Source organism: Oncorhynchus clarkii, chromosome 23 (assembly GCF_045791955.1).
Source record: "Oncorhynchus clarkii lewisi isolate Uvic-CL-2024 chromosome 23, UVic_Ocla_1.0, whole genome shotgun sequence".
NCBI classification, from domain to species: domain Eukaryota; kingdom Metazoa; phylum Chordata; class Actinopteri; order Salmoniformes; family Salmonidae; genus Oncorhynchus; species Oncorhynchus clarkii.
The window spans coordinates 20,018,127-20,036,194 of record NC_092169.1 but is presented as its reverse complement, the minus strand read 5'-3'; the positions used below and the strand labels follow the sequence as shown (position 1 = coordinate 20,036,194).

Genomic DNA, 18,068 nt, shown 5'->3' with positions numbered 1-18,068 from the left:
ATCGCAGCAAAAGGTGGCGCTACAAAGTATTAACTTAAGGGGGCTGAATAATTTTGCACGCCCAATTTTTCAGTTTTTGATTTGTTAAAAAAGTTTGAAATATCCAATAAATGTTGTTCCACTTCATGATTGTGTCCCACTTGTTGTTGATTCTTCACAAAAAAATACAGTTTTATATCTTTATGTTTGAAGCCTGAAATGTGGCAAAAGGTCGCAAAGTTCAAGGGGGCCGAATACTTTCGCAAGGCACTGTATTAGGCCATCCATGGAATGAGTTTGACACCTCTGTTGTAGAGGAAAGTATCCTTTATAGGTCCTTGTGAAAAAATCAAATTTTATCTAACTCTCATGAGCTCATGACCCTTTCCTCGTTCGTACTTGGTTCCTGTTACTTATTTATTAGGTTCGGGGAGTTACTGATTACATGTAATCATTTGTATGTAATCTGATTACAAAAAACTAAAATCAGTTACCTTACCAGCAAAAATACTTTTGGAAAATACAATGATTACTTCTTGGATTACTTTTAAATTCAGAAAGGATAATTGTAAAAAAAAAAAAAAGGTTTTCTCAATGACATTCAATTTACCATTAACAAAAGGCGCAAGTTTAAGTTAAGTTTAACTTCAGCAATCTACACACAATACCCCATAATGACAAAGCAAAAACAGGTTTTTAGAAATGTTTGCTAATTTATTAATAATAAAAACAGATACCTTATTTACATAAGTATTCAGACCCTTTGCTATTAGACTTGAAATTGAGCTCAGGTGCATCCTGCTTCCATTGATCATCCTTCAGATGTTTCGACAACTTGATTGGAGATAACCTGTGGTAAATTCAATTGATTGGACATGATTTGGAAAGGCACACACCTGTCTATACTGTATACGGTCCCACAATTGACAATGCATGTCAGAGCAAAAAACAAGCCATGAGGTCGAAGGAATTGTCCGTAGAGCGCCGATACAGGATTTTGTCGAGGCACAGATCTGGGGATGGGCACCAAAACATTTCTGCAGCATTGAAGGTTCCCAAGAAAACAGTGGCCTCCATCATTCTTAAATGGAAGAAGGTGGTTCCAAACAATACCAAACTGAGCAATCAGGGGAGAAGGGGATTGGTCAGGGAGGTGACTCTGTGACTCTGACAGAGCTCTAGAGTTCCTCTGTGGAGATGGGAGAACTTTCCAGAAGGACAACCATCTCTGCAGTACTCCACCCGTCAGGCCTTTATGGTAGAGTGGCCAGACGGAAGCCATTCCTCAGTAAAAGGCACATGACAGCTCACTTGGAGTTTGTCAAAATGATTCTCAGACCATGAGAAACAAGATTATCTGGTTTGATGAAACTAAGATGTAACTTTTTGGCCTGAATGCCAAGCATCACATCTGGAGGAAACCTGGCACCAACCCTATGGTTAAGCATGGTGGTGGCAGCATCATGCTGTGGGGATGATTTTCAGCGGCAGGGACTGGTAGACTAGTCAGGATCGAGGCAAAGTACAGAGAGATTCTTGATGACAACCTGCTCAAGAGAGCTCAGGACCTCAGACTAGGGTGGCCCACCTTCCAATAGGACAACCACACTAAGCACACGACTAAGACAACGCAGGAGAGGCTTTGGGACAAATCTCTGAATGTCCTTGAGTGGCCCAGCCAGAGCCCGGACTTGAACTCAATCGAACATCTCTGGAGAGACCTGAAATTAGCCGTGCAGCAACGCTCCCCATCCAACCTGACAGAGCTTGAGAGGAACTGCAGAGAAGAATGGGACAAACTCGCCAAACACAGGTGTGCCAAGTTTGTAGCGTCATACCCAAGAAGACTTGAGGCTGTAATCGCTGCCAAAGGTGCTTCAACAAAGTACTGAGTAAAAGGTCTGAATACTTATGTAAATGTGATATTTCATTTTTATTTTTAATAAATTAGCAAAAATGTCTAAACCTGTTTCTCATTGTGTGTAGATTGATGAGGGGAAGAAAACAATTCTGTCCATTTTAGAATAAGGCTGTAACCAAGCAAAATATGGAAAAAGTCAAGGGGTATGAATACTTCCCAAAGGTACTGTAACTAGTATCTGTAACTGATTACATTTAGAAAGTAATCTACCCAACTCTGCTTATCTATGCATCACAAACATTTTGGAATCTTTATCCAAGGTGTGAATGTGTACTAAATACATCACTATAAACCTTACACTTGCTGGTCTTGTCAAATGATTGATGTATGCTTTTGGGATGACTGACCTATTTGGAGCAGCAGCCCCATAACTCACTTCTCTTCATCCTGTCGGGCTGATATGGGAAATAAAACCAAATGGATCAAATCCCCCTTCTGTTGATATAAAGCCCCTACGGCAAAGGTCAGCCTAATGTTTTATAAATGTATTAGATGACTGATAGCGGCGTTGTTTTGAAGCCACCGTGCCTCCATCGTGCTATAGAAAGGAATGTATTGATGTCTACATTTGTTATTTTGGCATATTTATTATATTAGACACCTTAATGCATACTCCTAAATTATTATGTGAGCTAAACAAACATTTTCAATAAAAATTATATTCTAAAAAATGTAATTATGTCCATGAAATATTATATAATTCCATTCATCCCTATGGAAGATTGCTCCTACTGGAGAGTGCCAATAAGGCTTCATAGCCTGTCAATGGCCAATACATAGCATCTGCAATCCAGGGTTTATATGCATAATTGGTTCAGCCTGATTACAACAAAAATACCAATACATTCCCTGCTGCTGTGTTTCTGACAAGCCTACAGTATCAACACCTCATTGTCATAATTAATATGTCATGTTAGAATTTCCTTAGAACTTTTAATGATACCTACAGCTCTGCTAGGCACCATGTAATTACTGCACAGCTGACATGGACGATCAGTCTTCTCCACTTTACGTCTTAGTAATCAAAATGACTGACTGTGCTCATGAGCTAATGCCCACTTTTGACAGGTGATAAATTAGCTAAGGCAGGAGCAAGGATAATGGCCACCACATGTTGTCTGGTAAACTGGGGATGAAATGATGTAGAGAATGAAATCTAATTCCATTATCACTCACAAAATTGATATTGTACTTTTTGCACCTCAAGCAAAAAAGTAGGCAGACTATGGCCAATGTAAAAGCAATTTCCTTTATATGTAATATCAGTGGAGGCTGCTGAGGGGAGGACGGCTCATAATAGTGGCTGGAGCATAGCGAATGGAATGGCATCCAACCATGTGTTTGATGTATTTGATACCATTCCACAGATTCCGCTCCAGCCATTACCACGAACCAGTCCTTCCCAAGGTGCCACCAACCAAATGTGTGTCGTATTATGTTCTATCAACCATACTCTTGATATGTGTGCTGCAGACTTTCTGTTGTAAACATATTTGCACTGTATTTTTAGAGAATGGTTTTATGTGTAATCCCTATCTAAGACTCAGTGATGATTGATTGCCAGACACCCTTAACCCAAATTGTCACTCCACTGTTGAAAATGTAATTGGATATGCCAAAAATGTATTACTGTGGTACTTATACAGCCTGTCGTCAGTGCCTAGCGCCACCATAGTATATAGACACTAGCAATGGGTTCACTCTCTTTAACTACCGGAGTCCTGGAGTGACCTGCCCCGAGTGCATTCTACACCAGTGGTTCCCAACTCCAGTCCTTGAATACCCCAACAGCACAAATTATTGTTGTAGCTCCAGACAAACATTCCTGATTCAACTCATTGAGGGCCTGATGATTAGTTGACAAGTTGAATCAGGCGTGCTTGTCTGGGACTACAATACAAATTGTGTACCGTTGGGAGTATTATAGGACCGGAGTTGGGAAACACTGTTCTACGCTACACGAATGCTTTCTCAATCTTTCAGCGTGCCTTTCACAGCACAACTACAATTTGATTTCAGATACAAGGTCAGACACCTTCCAGTCCCTATAGACCTGGGGTACTCAACTCTTACCCTATGAGATCCGGAGCCTGCTGGTTTTCTGTTCTACCTGATAATTAATTGCACACACCTAGTGTACCAGGTGTAAACCCATCCCTGGTGAGAGGGGAACAATAAAAAAAAAAATATCACAGCGCACACATGGTTAGAATTCCATTTCCAAGACCGTCTTTTGTAAGACGTTGTAAACCATGAAACAATAATAATCTAAGTGCAATCTGATGGCAACATTAAGTGAATGGTCCATAAGACACTGATGGTCCTTGCCTCTGGATATCGTCAGGACAGGAGCTCTCAACCTGTCCATATCTATGGCAACTGGATAAACCTAATAGAATCTCTGGCAAAAAAAAGCTGCTGACACTAATCTGTTGTCATAACAACCACAGCCTCCCACCCCTCCCTGGCCTCACACTAATCTCCTTTCATTACACCAAGATGCCCTCCCGGGGTACAGCAAGGGGATCTTTTTGACACATGAGGCATGGCGTGTAATTGTGAAATTTGAACAAACCAAAAAACACCACACCAAAATGTCCAGTAGCAAGCTGTAATGGCCTACTGAATTAGCCCCCTAAAGAAGTGAATCTTTCTGAGAAGGTATAACAGTGAAAGAGAGAGCTTCAGGTCCAAATTGTTATTATCTGAGTGTAAGGATGGTGTTCACAGACAAAGATTATTCAATTCAAAGTTACAAACATAATTTGGTATGAAGCATGCATCACTTCAAACATGATGCTGTGACTAGTGCGCCAGTCAGGCCTATTTGCAACAGAACATGCATATCCAGTGTGCTTTCCCTCTTTATAGATGTTAGGTTAATTATGCATGCTCTTGCCGTGTCGACGATTAGGTTGCTGGCGGGTCCAACACCCATCACCAACACCAATAACGACACTGTGGTGATTATTATAGAGGATATGGTGAGTGGTTCATCCATTGAAGAAGTGAAATCCACAGACACAAAAATGCACAGTAAAAGAGAGGAGAGCAGTTTCTCCATTCTATGGGTCCTGGTTGACATTAAAATGGCTGAGAATGCACCCGCACAGGAAGAGTCCATAGGCGCAGTCAGAGTGGTTGAGAGTGGGGATGAGTGAGAGCAAGGATTAATAGCGCTCACATTCTATGTCCTCGGTAGGGGACCCTCACCACCGTTCACCCCTCTGAAAGTACCAATAGCTGACTCTAAAGCAGGTAAATTTGACTCCCAATATACAGTGTAAGGGTCAACCAATATTTCATGACGAGGAAGCTGATAATGCTGTGTTGACCAAAGACAGCATATTCCTATCGAACAAGTCTTTCAACATATCCTCACATTGTTCTTTAGGCTGGTAAGGTACAGTAACAGCATGGCTGGCAAGCCTGACATTGTACAACCAAAGACTTCTGGTTCATGGGTCGGTCTTGAATTGTGGGCATGGCATTTTGGAGAGAAGAAAAGTTGTATTTATTTAAATGTATTTGGGTACATCTTCCCATTCTAAATCAACTAATATGGCAGCCTAATGACTGCCATATTAGTGACTATTTTTTACCATAAGGATAACATTGTGCCACCAGTAGGTGTAGTAACACCACCGGTAACATCAATGAGAAATGTTAGATTTTTAAATATTTTCTTAAATGGAGGCCACAGATGCTCAACTCTAAGGCCGTTAACACAAATAATTAAATATAGTGATATGATTAATAATTTTGCTCACAATGTTATTTCCCTTCAATTAAATTGAGTAACACCAAGTGACACTTTGGATTTCCTGAGTGGCTTCCGAGTGGCGCATCGGTCGAAGGCACTGCGTCTCAGTGCTAGAGGCGTCACTACAGACCCTGGTTTGATTCCAGGCTGTATCACAACCGGCCGTGATTGGAAGTCCCATAGGGTGGTGCACAATTGGCCCAGTGTTGTTAGGGTTTGGCTGGGGAAGGCCATCATTGTAAATAAGAATTTGTTCTTAACTGGCTTGCCTGCCTAGTTAAATAAAATACTTAAAAATTAGACACACCAAATGATCAATGGAATCCTCAAATTCATGACACACTAAAAGGGTGTGATTAGCCAATAATCTTCTTTAATATAGACCGCTCTGCCGGTAACAGTTTGCCACTGGAGGGAATGCTCAAATTCCTTGTCTATCTTGGTCATGAGTGATTTTCAAGGCAGTAACACCAATTACATAAAACTGAGGGACAGACATTATACTAGTAATCATGTTTTCTTTTAATAGCCTTCTTTGTTTTTATTGATCTTTACAAGATATTAAATACTTTTCACTTTTTTTTATTTATTTATTTATTTTACCTTTATTTAACCAGATAGGCAAGTTGAGAACAAGTTCTCATTTACAATTGCGACCTGGCAACTTTCTAGGATTCAAAAAATAGATATCTCTAAGTTCCCATAACTTGTCTTGACAATTCTACACTCTATCCCTACTGGGACAAGACAATTTGCTTACCCTACGTACTTTAAGCAATGCATAAACAGCATTTGCAGTATAAAGGTCTTGCAATATGTTTTATCATTGATCAACAGTTTAATATAAACAAAGACATGTATGATTGCAAAGGCAAGGGAGGTCCCTGCAATTTAAGAACAACCTTGTCATACTGCATTATACCTGTGTGCTACCCAATAACATCTCATTTCTCCTGAAGTGTGTACTGCCCCAACAGTTTGTGTACCGCCCCAACAGATCCACAGATCATGCAATCTCTATTGCACTCAACACTGCCCTTTCCCACCTGGACAAAAGGAACACCTATTAGGGAATATTATTAATTGACCACAGCTTAGCGTTCAACACCATAGTGCCCTCAAAGCTTATCACTAAGCTAAGCACCCTGGGACTCAACACCTCCCTCTGCAACTGGATCCTGGACTTCCTGACAGGTCGACCCCAGGTGGTAAGGGTAGGTAACAACACATCCTCCACGCTGATCCTCAACACGGGGACCCCTCACGGATGTGTTCTCAGTCCCCTCCTTTACACCCTGTTCACTCATGACTGCATGACCAGGCACGACTCTAACACCATCATCAAGTTTTCAGATGACACAACAGTGGTAGGCCTGATCACCAACAATGATGAGACAGCCTATAGGGAGGAGGTAAGAGACCTGGCCATGTGGTGCCAGGACAACAACCTCTCCTTCAAAGTGATCAAGACAAAGGAGTTGATTGTGGACTACAGGAAAAGGAGGACCGAGCACGCCCCCATTCTCATCGACAGGGTTGTAGTGGAGCAGGTTGAGAGCTTCAAGTTCCTTGGTGTCCACATCACCAACAAACTGTCATGGTCCAAACACACTAAGACAGTCGTGAAGAGGGCACGGCAAAGCCTATTTCCCCTCAGGAGACTGAAAAGATTTGGCATGGGTCCTCAGATCCTCAAAAGGTTCTACAGCTACACCATTAAGAGCATACTGACTGGTTGCATCACTGCCTGGTATGGCAACTGCTCGGCCTCCGACTGGGGCCAGCTTCCTGCCATCCAGGACCTTTATACCAGGCGGTGTCAGAGGAAGGCCCTAAAATGGTCAAAATATCCAGCCACCCTAGTCATGGACTATTTTCTCTGCTACCGCAAGGTAAGTTGTACCGGAGCGCCAAGTCTAGGTCCAAAATAATTCTTAACAGCTGCTACTCTCTGTTTATTATCTATGCATAGTCACTTTAACTCTACTTACATGTACATATTACTTCAATTACCTCGAATAACTGGTGCCCCCCCACATTGTCTCTGTACCGCTACCCCCTGTATATAGCCTCACTATTGTTATTTTACTGCTGCTGTTAAATTATTTGTTACTATTTTTTACAATTTTTACTTAAAACTTCTTAAAACATTGTTGGTTAAGGGCTTGTAAGTAAGCATTTCACTGTAATGCCAACACCTGATGTATTCGGCGCATGTGACAAATACAATTTGATTTGATTTGAAGTCTGCACTCGTTCATTACTTCCAACAAATCTAAAAGCATTGAATTGGCGGGGGCATTGGCTGGTGGAGGTTTCCACAATATTTCTTATACCAGTAATTTTCTTTCAAATCGGCAAAGGGGAGTGCAGTGCAAACTTTGGGTGGAAGGAGATGGGCCATGTAGGCATCATGTTTATTTTGAGGAGCAAGCGCCCTCTTGTGTTCACATTTTTAAACAGCACTGTACCACTCAAAAATCCCCATGAAATAGGTACAAGCTTGATTTACTTAATGGTTATCGTGATTGTGTGGGGTACAAACAAAAATCACAATATATAAGTAAACACAATTAAATTCAAACATCACCCTTTTCTCCTAGTTTCTTGAGAAAAAACACGTTTAGCATTTAGTAATTTTGCAGCTTGACATACACTACCGTTCAACAGTTTGTGGTTACTTAGAAATGTCCTTGTTTTTGAAAGAAAAGCGCATTTTCTGTCCATTAAAATAACATCAAATTCATCAGAAATACAGTGTAAACATTGTTAATGTTGTAAATGACTATTGTAGCTGGAAACGGCAGATGGAATATCTTATGGAATATCTACATCGGTATACAGAGGCCCATTATCAGGGATCACTCCGGGATGCTGGCCTTCTAGGCAGAGTTGCAAAGAAAAAGCCATATCTCAGATTGGCCAATAAAAAGAAAAGATGGGCAAAAGAACACAGACACTGGACAAAGGAAATCTGCCTATAGGGCTAGCATCCCGGAGTCGCCTCTTCACTGTTGACGTTGAGACTGGTGTTTTGCGGGTACTATTTAATGAAGCTGCCAGTTGAGGACTTGTGAGGCGTCTGTTTCTCAAACTAGACACTCTAATGTATTTATCCTCTTGCTCAGTTGTGCCTCCCACTCCTCCTTCTATTCTGGTTAGTGCCAGTTTGCACTATTCAGGAAAGGAAGTAGTACACAGCGTTGTACCAGATCTTCAGATTCTTGGCAATTTCTCGCATGGAATAGCCTTCATTTCTCAGAACTAAAATAGACAGACGAGTTTCAGAAGAAAGTTATTTGTTTCTGGCCATTTTGGGCCTGTAATTGAACCCACAAATGCTGATGCTCTTGATACTCAACTAGTCAAATGAAGGCCAGTTTTATTGCTTCTTTAATTAAAACAACAGTTTTCAGCTGTGATAACATAATTGCAAAAGGGGTTTCTAATGATCATTTAGTCTTTTAAAATTATAAACTTGGATTAGCTAGCACAACATGCCATTGGAACACAGGAATGATGGTTGCTGATAATGGGCCTTTGTACGCCTATGTAGATATTCCATAAAAAAAATCTGCCGTTTCCAGCTTCAAGTCATTTAGAACATTAACAATGTCTTCACTGTATTTCTTATACATTTTTTGCTATTTTAATGGACAAAAAAAGTGATTTTCTTTCAAAAACAAGGACATTTCTAAGTGACCTCAAACTTTTGAACGGTAGTGTATGTAATTTGGACTATAAATGAGGAGGGAACTTCTGAAGTGGTCTGGTATATTGAAACGCCTTGTTTTGTCGATTTATCTTTGGTCCTATCACAAGACAAATGTATTTCTGACGTACTTCCGTGCATGTGATGAACTGTAATGGCAGCCCACATGCGCATCAAAATTGTGTAAAAGATACCTGTGCAATTCACAAAAATGTGTAATGTTAGCTTTTACTTGAATATGAGACATTTACTGAGACTTGGGCCCTCGCTGACTCGACTAAATGTGCGGTTGTGCCACCAAAGCGTCTGGAATAGTCATGGAACGATACGAAAAGTGGGAGTGGACTTCGGTGAGAAGTAAGTTGTCGTCTGACTTGGCTAGCTAGTTGGCTAGCTAGTTAGTAGTTAGCTAGCTTCATAGCTTGCTAATAACATAACGTTACACAGTAACAACCAGTCAAGCCTGTGGGTCAAGGTTTCAAGATCGTTATTCAATGCAGGGGTGTATTTGTTGATTTCATATGGTCATGGTCTGAGTCAGATATATTTATAAGAAGGAATATTATTTAGAATATCTTCCTAAATTCCTAAATGTGTATTGCTGTGATGATGAATAAGTGATTCACTCACATCAATTCACTCTAACCTCAGATGCTTTCTGATTTCCCTGCTATTAAAGAAAACTTGAGATCTCAACAGGGAAACTTGCCAGATTTGCAGATGGGTCGGCTGTTGTGCAGGTAAGCTATATTTCAGTTTGCAACTTTAATATGCGCAAGATGTTCAAACCAGTTACTCAGATGCATTCCACCTCTTTATCCAGCTTGGGGATACAACAGTGATGGTGACAGCTGTCAGTAAAACAAAACCGTCCCCCTCCCAATTTATGCCTCTAGTGGTAAGTTAATGCTCCTGTTTTTTTAAGTGGGCTCATATTAATTTATTTTAATGCCCTTCAAACATATTGAAAAACTGCTTTTCTTCCATGTAGGATGTTTCATTAATGTGTAATGATCTCTTTAGTGTATTGGGCTATTACATAGTGTTTTCAGGTCGATTGGAGTAATGCAGGTCCCTTGGCTAGAGCTGTGTTTTTTTGATTGACAGGTGGACTACAGGCAAAAAGCAGCTGCTGCTGGTAGAATCCCCACTAACCACCTGCGGCGGGAGTTGGGCACCACTGAAAATGAGATTCTGACTAGTAGGCTAATAGGTGAGAAGATTATTCTAACTTCTATCCTATAAATTCCACCAATGCGGTGACTTTTGAGATGTCTAACTTGGTGAATTTGTGAGGGGGGATTTCACCTATTTTTAACAGTCATAAAGACCACATGGTAAAAAATAAAGAAAAAATATTTTGCATCAAAAGAGGTTAAATATAAAATGACTAGTGAGTGTCTATTAAGTGCCATCTTAAATGGGCCATAAATCCCCTTATGACAGGGGAAATGGGTACTTGTTGTCAAAGCAGTGACTCGCTCCTGCAGGTTCATGCTCTACAACATCCATAGAGTACGACCCTACCTCACACAGGAAGAGGCGTAGGTCCTAAACCAGGCACTTGTCCTCTCCCATCTGGACTACTGCAACTCGCTGTTGGCTGGGCTCCCCGCTTGTTCCATCAAACACCTGCAACTTAGACAGAATGCTGGCGCCAGCCTGGTTTTAAAACTTCCGAAGTTCTCAAATGTCACACTAGTCCTCCGCACTCTCCACTGGCTTCCAGTCGAAGCTCACATCCACTACAAGACCATGGTGCTTACCTACGGAACAGCAAGAGGAACTGCCCCTCCCTACCTTAGGCTATGCTCAAACCCTACACCCCAACCCAAGCACAACATCCAACCCAGGTCCTTTTGCCTTACCACCACTACTGGAGGGCAGATCCCGCTCAGCCCAGTCCAAGTTCTTCTCTGTCCTGGCGCCCGAATGGTGGAACCAGCTTCCCCCTGGAGCTAGGACATTTCTGAAAACATTTGAAACCCTACCTCTTCAAACAGTGTCTTAAATAATCCTCCTCACCTCGACCTGAACCAGCACTCTAGCTCTGACCCTACTGATAGCTACTTTATTGAGGAAAAATGTACTTTGTGATGTGTGGTTGTCCCACCTAGCTATCTTAAGATGAATGCACTACCTGTAAGTCGCTCTGGAAAAGAGCGTCTGCTAAATTACTAAAATGTCATTGTAAATGTGTGCAACGGGGAGGGGCAATTGAATGCAAGGTTCACAAACAGAAGGAAATTATAAAAGCATGTCTAGCTTGTCTGTCTATTGGTAACAGGGTTGATGTGTTATGCTTGACCCACTCTGTTTTCCACCACAAAACACCAGCAAATTGCCAAAAAGAGTAGAACCACCTGCTTTTACACTATGATTTCACTGTTAGATGTTTCTTTTGAAAATAATATTTTTTTAAATAAATAGTTTCACCATATTAAATTACAGTTCAGTTAATGTAACAGAATTGACCTTAAAATTAATTGCTAATCACATGAAATAAATAATCTACAGAAATTACAACAAGATATCTAGGGCTTTACAATGATGTTCATAACTTTTGGGTTAAGTGGGTTAAAATCTACCTGGAATTCAGAGGGTGAAGGGCAGTAAATATCAAAATGTTGAATTTTATTCATATTAATTATCTGATTTATTAAATGATCCTTGTGATCTATAGTAAAATATCAAAGGCACTCATTTCGTGGAACAACCCAACAATTACTCTAGTCATGAATTAGTACAAATACCATTAGCAGAGTTTTAACTGTATCCTTTTTTGTTGTCTCACCTCAGACAGGGCAATCAGACCGCTTTTTCCAGCTGGTTATTTCTATGACACTCAGGTGAGTCATCATTTGTAGCTAATGTTGTAATTATTTATGGAGTCTTTACTGATATGTTTACACTATTATTACAAGCTATGCTCTTGATTGTAATGCTGCTATGTATATTTTCAGGTCCTGTGTAATCTGTTGGCAGTTGATGGTGTTAATGATCCAGATGTACTGGCCATTAATGGAGGTGAGGAGAGATTGATTTCCTTTTAGAAGTAGTCACATGACCTTTGTTTGACATCCAGTGATTAAATAAACTATTTCTCATCCCTACAGCCTCTGCTGCTCTATCCCTGTCTGACATTCCTTGGAATGGGCCCATTGGTTAGTATCTCTTACAAACCTAACCTGTCCTTTTTTTTTGCACCGCGTGTGGCTTTAACCATATGGTTTGTGTTTCGTGGCTGTTTAGGTGCAGTGCGCATTGGCCTGGTGAATGGAGAGTTTCTGGTGAACCCAACACGAAAGGAAATGGCTTCCAGCACTATCAACCTGATAGTGGCAGGAGCACCGCTCAGTCAAGTGGGTTAGTAGTCCATCTATATCGCACATCCATTTTTTCTACAGGACTCTCTTCTACCTTACTGTAACATTCTATGATATATGTTGTGTGTTATGTCATATTCAGTCTCTGTAAAAAAAATATTTAAAAAAACACGTATTGTTTGTGTCTTAGTGATGATAGAGGCTTCTGCTGAGAATGTGTTGCAGCAGGACTTCTGTCATGCAGTCAAGGTTGGTGTGAAGCACACACAGCAGATCATACTGGCAATTCAACAGATGGCCAGAGAAGCAAAGGTGTCCAAGCGCACTCCTCCCAAAATATTTTCTGCTCCCCTGGAAATGATTGAGCTTGCGCGACAGTAAGGCATCAAATTTCTGTTTGAATATTTCTCATATCTGTCATGTTTTTATTTATTGATGGTAACATGACAGCACCCGGTTTTGCTTTCAGGTTGGCCTCTGAAAAGGTCTATGCTGTTTTCACAGACTTCACTCATGACAAAGTAAGTATTTATGTCTGGGTGTTTTTGCTATTATGTTTTGGTGGTACTTTTTCATTCAGTATGATCAGTAACTTACTGTGTCCTTTCAGATTTCCAGAGATGATGCCATTAATAAAGTAAGGCTTGAAACAGAGGAACAAATAAAAGGTACATATCATTGCTATATACCAAATAAATGCTATGCCACAGATGTTATGCTTTTTGCAACTTTCAAGGTATTGTGAGTGGTTACTGTTTAACCGCCTACTGTTTACTGTCTAACCGCCTACATATGTCTATTCTGTAGAGAAATATCCTCAAGCAGAACCTTACGAGGTGATGGAGTCCTTCAACATTGTATCAAAAGAGGTTTTCCGCAATCTGGTTTTGAATGAGTACAGGAGGTAAAAATAACATGTCTTAGTAGTATTTAGCAAATATTCATGAATACATGACCAACATATGCAATTGATGAATACTGTGTGGTTTGGAACAATAAAATAGTTTCCTTGTTTTACAGGTGTGATGGAAGAGACTTGACTTCATTGAGAAATATTTCCTGTGAGGCGGACATCTTTAAGCCCCTTCATGGGTCTGCACTTTTCCAGAGGGGACAGACACAGGTAGGGATCTGGCGTTTATAAAGATGTAGGCTCAGAGTATGCATCCTATTTATTTTGGGGACATTGGAAAGTATTGGTGGAGTCTGATTTATTTTGGTTGGCTTGTCATTCTATCTTTAGCCTACTTAATAAAGCCTTTTCTCTCTAGGTTCTGTGCTCTGTAACATTTGACTCCTTGGAGTCTAGTATTAAAACAGACATCATTACTACGGCGTTAAGGTAAACTTATACATGATTAATTACGGTCCTCTTGAAAGCAAATTTCAAGCAAGTGTTAATGCAATTTATGTAGTTTAGATGAAACTAGTTGCTCTCTTTTAACAGTGGAGTCAAAGACAAGAATTTCATGCTTCACTATGAGGTGAGTATCACATTTTGCAAATACGTAGGATTTGAGGATTTGCTTATTAGTTTGGTATTGCACAAAATTACATCTGAATGGGCTGAAATTATTTATTTTTCAGTTTCCACCTTATGCAACCAATGAAATTGGAAAGATGAGTGGAATGAACAGAAGAGAGCTTGGTCATGGTTAGTATGCTGGTATAGATTAGACGACGCAGGGGTAGTGTGGGTGGCATGGTTATTAAATTGATGTGACTATTTAGATTATATTCTGCTTCTATGGTAACAGGGGCACTGGCTGAGAAGTCTTTGAGACCTGTCATTCCCAAAGACTTCCCCTTCACAATTAGAGTTACCTCTGAGGTTCTGGAGTCTAATGGTGAGATCTATGGATGACTTTCATTTTGCTTCTACATTTTTAGACTATTACTTGTTATAAGCTTAGTTGCAAAATCTTAATAATTTCATTGACTGTATGATTAGCCCCTGCTCTTTCTCTCACGCACTCTCATTCTCTCAGGGTCCTCGTCTATGGCATCAGCATGTGGAGGCAGTCTGGCTTTGATGGATGCTGGTACAGTACTTCATGTTTTTGAAGTGGAAAATAAAAAACGTAATTTGATGTTGTTGATGATCCTTCTGTTCTTCTGCAGTGAAACGTAGCACTTTTGTGTTTCAGGTGTTCCTATTTCATCAGCTGTGGCAGGTGTCGCTATTGGACTCATATCCAAGGCAAACCCAGAGAAGCCATCAGAAATCCAGGATTACCGAATATTGACTGATATTCTGGTACCCAATATTACTAGTACTTTTCTCACCAAATCTACATTCGTACTGTAATAATGGGATCCCCCGTAGAACTGTTTTATTTGTGTTTTCTGTCACAACAGGGAATAGAGGATTACCTAGGAGACATGGACTTCAAACTGGCAGGAACAAACAAGGGTATCAATGCCTTACAGGTACTGTAGATGAATGTCCAGTGGTTTCGCTATTCTGTCGTATTTTGACTTTATTTTTGCTATAATGTATGCCTCCTTCTTCTAGGCTGATGTGAAGATTCCAGGCTTACCTCTGAAACTTGTAATGGAGGCTATTCAGCAAGCCACAGGTGAAATGAAAGACATGCTCCAGAAATATATTGTTTATGTCACTATAAAATATCGTAGTCACCAATCCTCATGTCATTCTCATATCTTTAGTTGCCAAGAGGGAGATTTTGGGCATCATGAACAAGACCATTGCCAAGCCAAGGGATAAAAGAAAGGAGAATGGCCCAGTTGTCGGTAAGACTCTTAGTGCCTAGCCCTTATTTGATTCCCATCATTTATGTATTTCCCTTTGAAGGAATGTTTCCTGTCTGTTGCAGAAAATGTCAGAGTCCCTGTCTCCAGACGAGCACGCTTTGTCGGACCAGGGGGATATAACCTCCGCAGACTACAAGCTCAAACAGGTAACATTTTAATGTAAAAAAAACAACATTCTAACTCCATTTGTGTCAACCCTAACACATGAGCTTTCTTCATAGGTGCATAGTGTATGGGAAATTACAGGTTGTTCTGTGTCATTGGATAGGTGTGACGATAAGCCAGGTGGACGAGGAGACCTTCTCTGTGTTTGCACCTACTCCAGGTGCAATGAATGAAGCCCAGGAATTCATCACAGAAATCTGCAAGGATGATGTGAGTCCAGCCTAGTCTGATTCCACTGTATTGCCTAATTTCTTACCATTCCTTAACACATCCTTAATGCATTTTGATTCACTAAATGATTATACTATAGACCCATTTCCCGGCCGCGTCATAAAGTTGTTGCGCTGTTCGTCTTTAAAACCCTCTTTGTTTACCTAGCAGTGGATACGATCACGTGCCACTTCAAATGCAGCTTGTGCAAGTTAATAAACAGGTGATCTGTTGGTTATCATCTACAACATTGCAGATGTCATCAGAGGATTGATTATCTAGCAAGCCAGCGAGGCAAGGTAAAATATCACAAATAGAGCTAGATAAGGCCAGAAGAATAATATACTGTACTTGTTGAACATAGCTATAGCCATCAGTCTTGCATGTTTTCATGGTCATCACTCACTCACTGTTAAGTTTGTCAAGTCCCGACATCAGCGTTGGCTATCCTGCTACAGAGCTTTTTGATGTTGGGATGCGCGCATTACTCGAATCCTTAAAATAAAAAACACTTACTGTAAATGTTTTGTATAAATCTATACAGCTAGGGGAGCCTCCATCTGACGAAACTACACTTCCGCTACACTTCCCAAGTTGCGCTTACACACAGGTGTTCTTGTCCTCCGTCTTTCCATAAACATACTCTATAACATAGAGATGTGGGAACACCAACCCTAACCGTATCAAGATGTGTATCAATTTAACCTTCTGTGTTTTGAAAATAATTTCTCGCTCTTATGAAAGATCGGGTAGTTATGCTTCCAAAACCGTACCGCAAGCGATGAATGTTAATGTGCAGAGCGAGTGTCTGGCATCTTAACAAAACTCTCCAGAAGATGCCTTCTTCCAATGACTCTTATGTGTAATGTAATGGAACTGAGAGTCATGATCAAGGGCTAGACTCCTCTATATCATCCAAAAAAGCAATGTTTACCCACATCGATGAATCTGAGGATACATTTTTTGCATTGCAGCAAGAGCAGCTGCTGGAGTTTGGTGCTGTTTACACTGCCACCATCATGGAAATAAGGTACACAATGTTATGTGTTATTGGAGGATGCTGTTTAATCTGTGATGCAGCTACTGTCTGTGTTTTTTAAACATAGGACTGATTAAACATTGGATTGCTAAATGGGTAGCTTCATGACTTGCTTCAATTCTGTCTCCCTTCCCCCACAGGGACATTGGTGTCATGGTGAAGCTATATCCCAACATGAGTGCTGTTCTGCTCCATAACTCTCAGCTGGACCACAAACGGGTAAGCGTCTTGCCCCAGAATACCATGCAGGGGTCACAGGACCCTCGACAGAGATTATGTTTTACAGATGTTACCATTTTGGAAAGGGCTGCATGTGTTGGCTTGTTTTCTGTTTGTCATTTATGTTTCAGAGTGAAATAATTGTAAACTCTAAATTTGTACAGATAAAACACCCAAGTGCTCTTGGATTAGAGGTTGGACAGCAGATTCAGGTATGTGTTGCAGTAGGATCATTATTTTGATCTTTAGTTAATCTGCTTGATTTCTTAACTAACATTATTTCTCTGATGGAACTTTGCCAACAGGTTAAATACTTTGGGCGAGACCCAACAGATGGTAGAATGAGGCTTTCGAGGAAGGTGTTACAATCTCCAGCAGCAACAGTTGTTAAGACACTGAGTGAGAAACAGAGCATCTCCATGGGCACAGGGAATGGCCAAGCGACCAGCACCTCCTCTTGACTCCCCGTGTCTTCCTAGACTGCGAACAACTGTCCATGACCATGCATCTTCAGGACTCTCCATTCACCCTGACTTCACTGAACTACCGTTTCTCGATACTCACCAACATCCTCCAAGCACCACTTACTGTACTCTCATTCTCTGCTGATTTCAGCAATGGGATCAGATGGGTGGCCATACTATTTTGAGTTTATAGCCTGCCAGTTTCTGTCTATCTATTTTATACAATGTGTAATAAATATGTAAATGAACCATGTAATTGTTTTACGCTGACTTGACTTAAACTTGTGACCTCTCATGTGATGGCATATTCCAATCTTCTACATACTCATTGTTTTAGTTCTGTAACAGATCTGTCCGTTTGGATATTGCCACAATAAATCCCCGTGTACACTATCACGCGGTACCGCGCGGTGAAACACCCCTTCCCATTCATTTTCAATGGAAGGAAAGTGGAAAGGGCGGGGGACCTTTGGGCGTCGCGAATGTGGCATGGGA

At 40.7% G+C, this 18,068-nt stretch overlaps 1 protein-coding gene across 1 annotated transcript; it reads left to right on the top strand.

Moving 5' to 3' along the window:
* Positions 1-9,460: 9,460 nt before the first annotated feature.
* Positions 9,461-17,991, top strand: LOC139381368 (polyribonucleotide nucleotidyltransferase 1, mitochondrial-like). The gene is made up of 28 exons (XM_071124841.1): positions 9,461-9,732; positions 10,055-10,115; positions 10,199-10,273; positions 10,483-10,588; positions 12,175-12,224; positions 12,339-12,402; positions 12,492-12,539; positions 12,628-12,741; positions 12,892-13,078; positions 13,171-13,222; positions 13,312-13,369; positions 13,509-13,605; positions 13,722-13,824; positions 13,973-14,043; positions 14,149-14,185; positions 14,289-14,355; positions 14,459-14,548; positions 14,690-14,743; positions 14,849-14,958; positions 15,060-15,131; positions 15,217-15,280; positions 15,372-15,455; positions 15,539-15,622; positions 15,745-15,851; positions 16,826-16,881; positions 17,031-17,109; positions 17,274-17,321; positions 17,415-17,991. The coding sequence occupies exons 1-28, from the start codon at positions 9,587-9,589 to the stop codon at positions 17,568-17,570; spliced, it is 2,340 nt and encodes a 779-aa protein (XP_070980942.1). The 5' UTR covers positions 9,461-9,586; the 3' UTR covers positions 17,571-17,991.
* Positions 17,992-18,068: the final 77 nt, after the last annotated feature.

What these genes read in the sequence shown, in the direction of transcription:
- LOC139381368 (XM_071124841.1), top strand. Translation starts at nt 9,587, where the DNA reads ATGTGTAATGTTAGCTTTTACTTGAATATGAGACATTTACTGAGACTT. An exon ending in ATGGGTCGGCTGTTGTGCAG is followed by an intron (nt 10,116 to 10,198) that starts GTAAGCTATATT and finishes CTCTTTATCCAG; the next exon opens with CTTGGGGATACAACAGTGAT. An exon ending in GTTTTGAATGAGTACAGGAG is followed by an intron (nt 13,606 to 13,721) that starts GTAAAAATAACA and finishes CTTGTTTTACAG; the next exon opens with GTGTGATGGAAGAGACTTGA.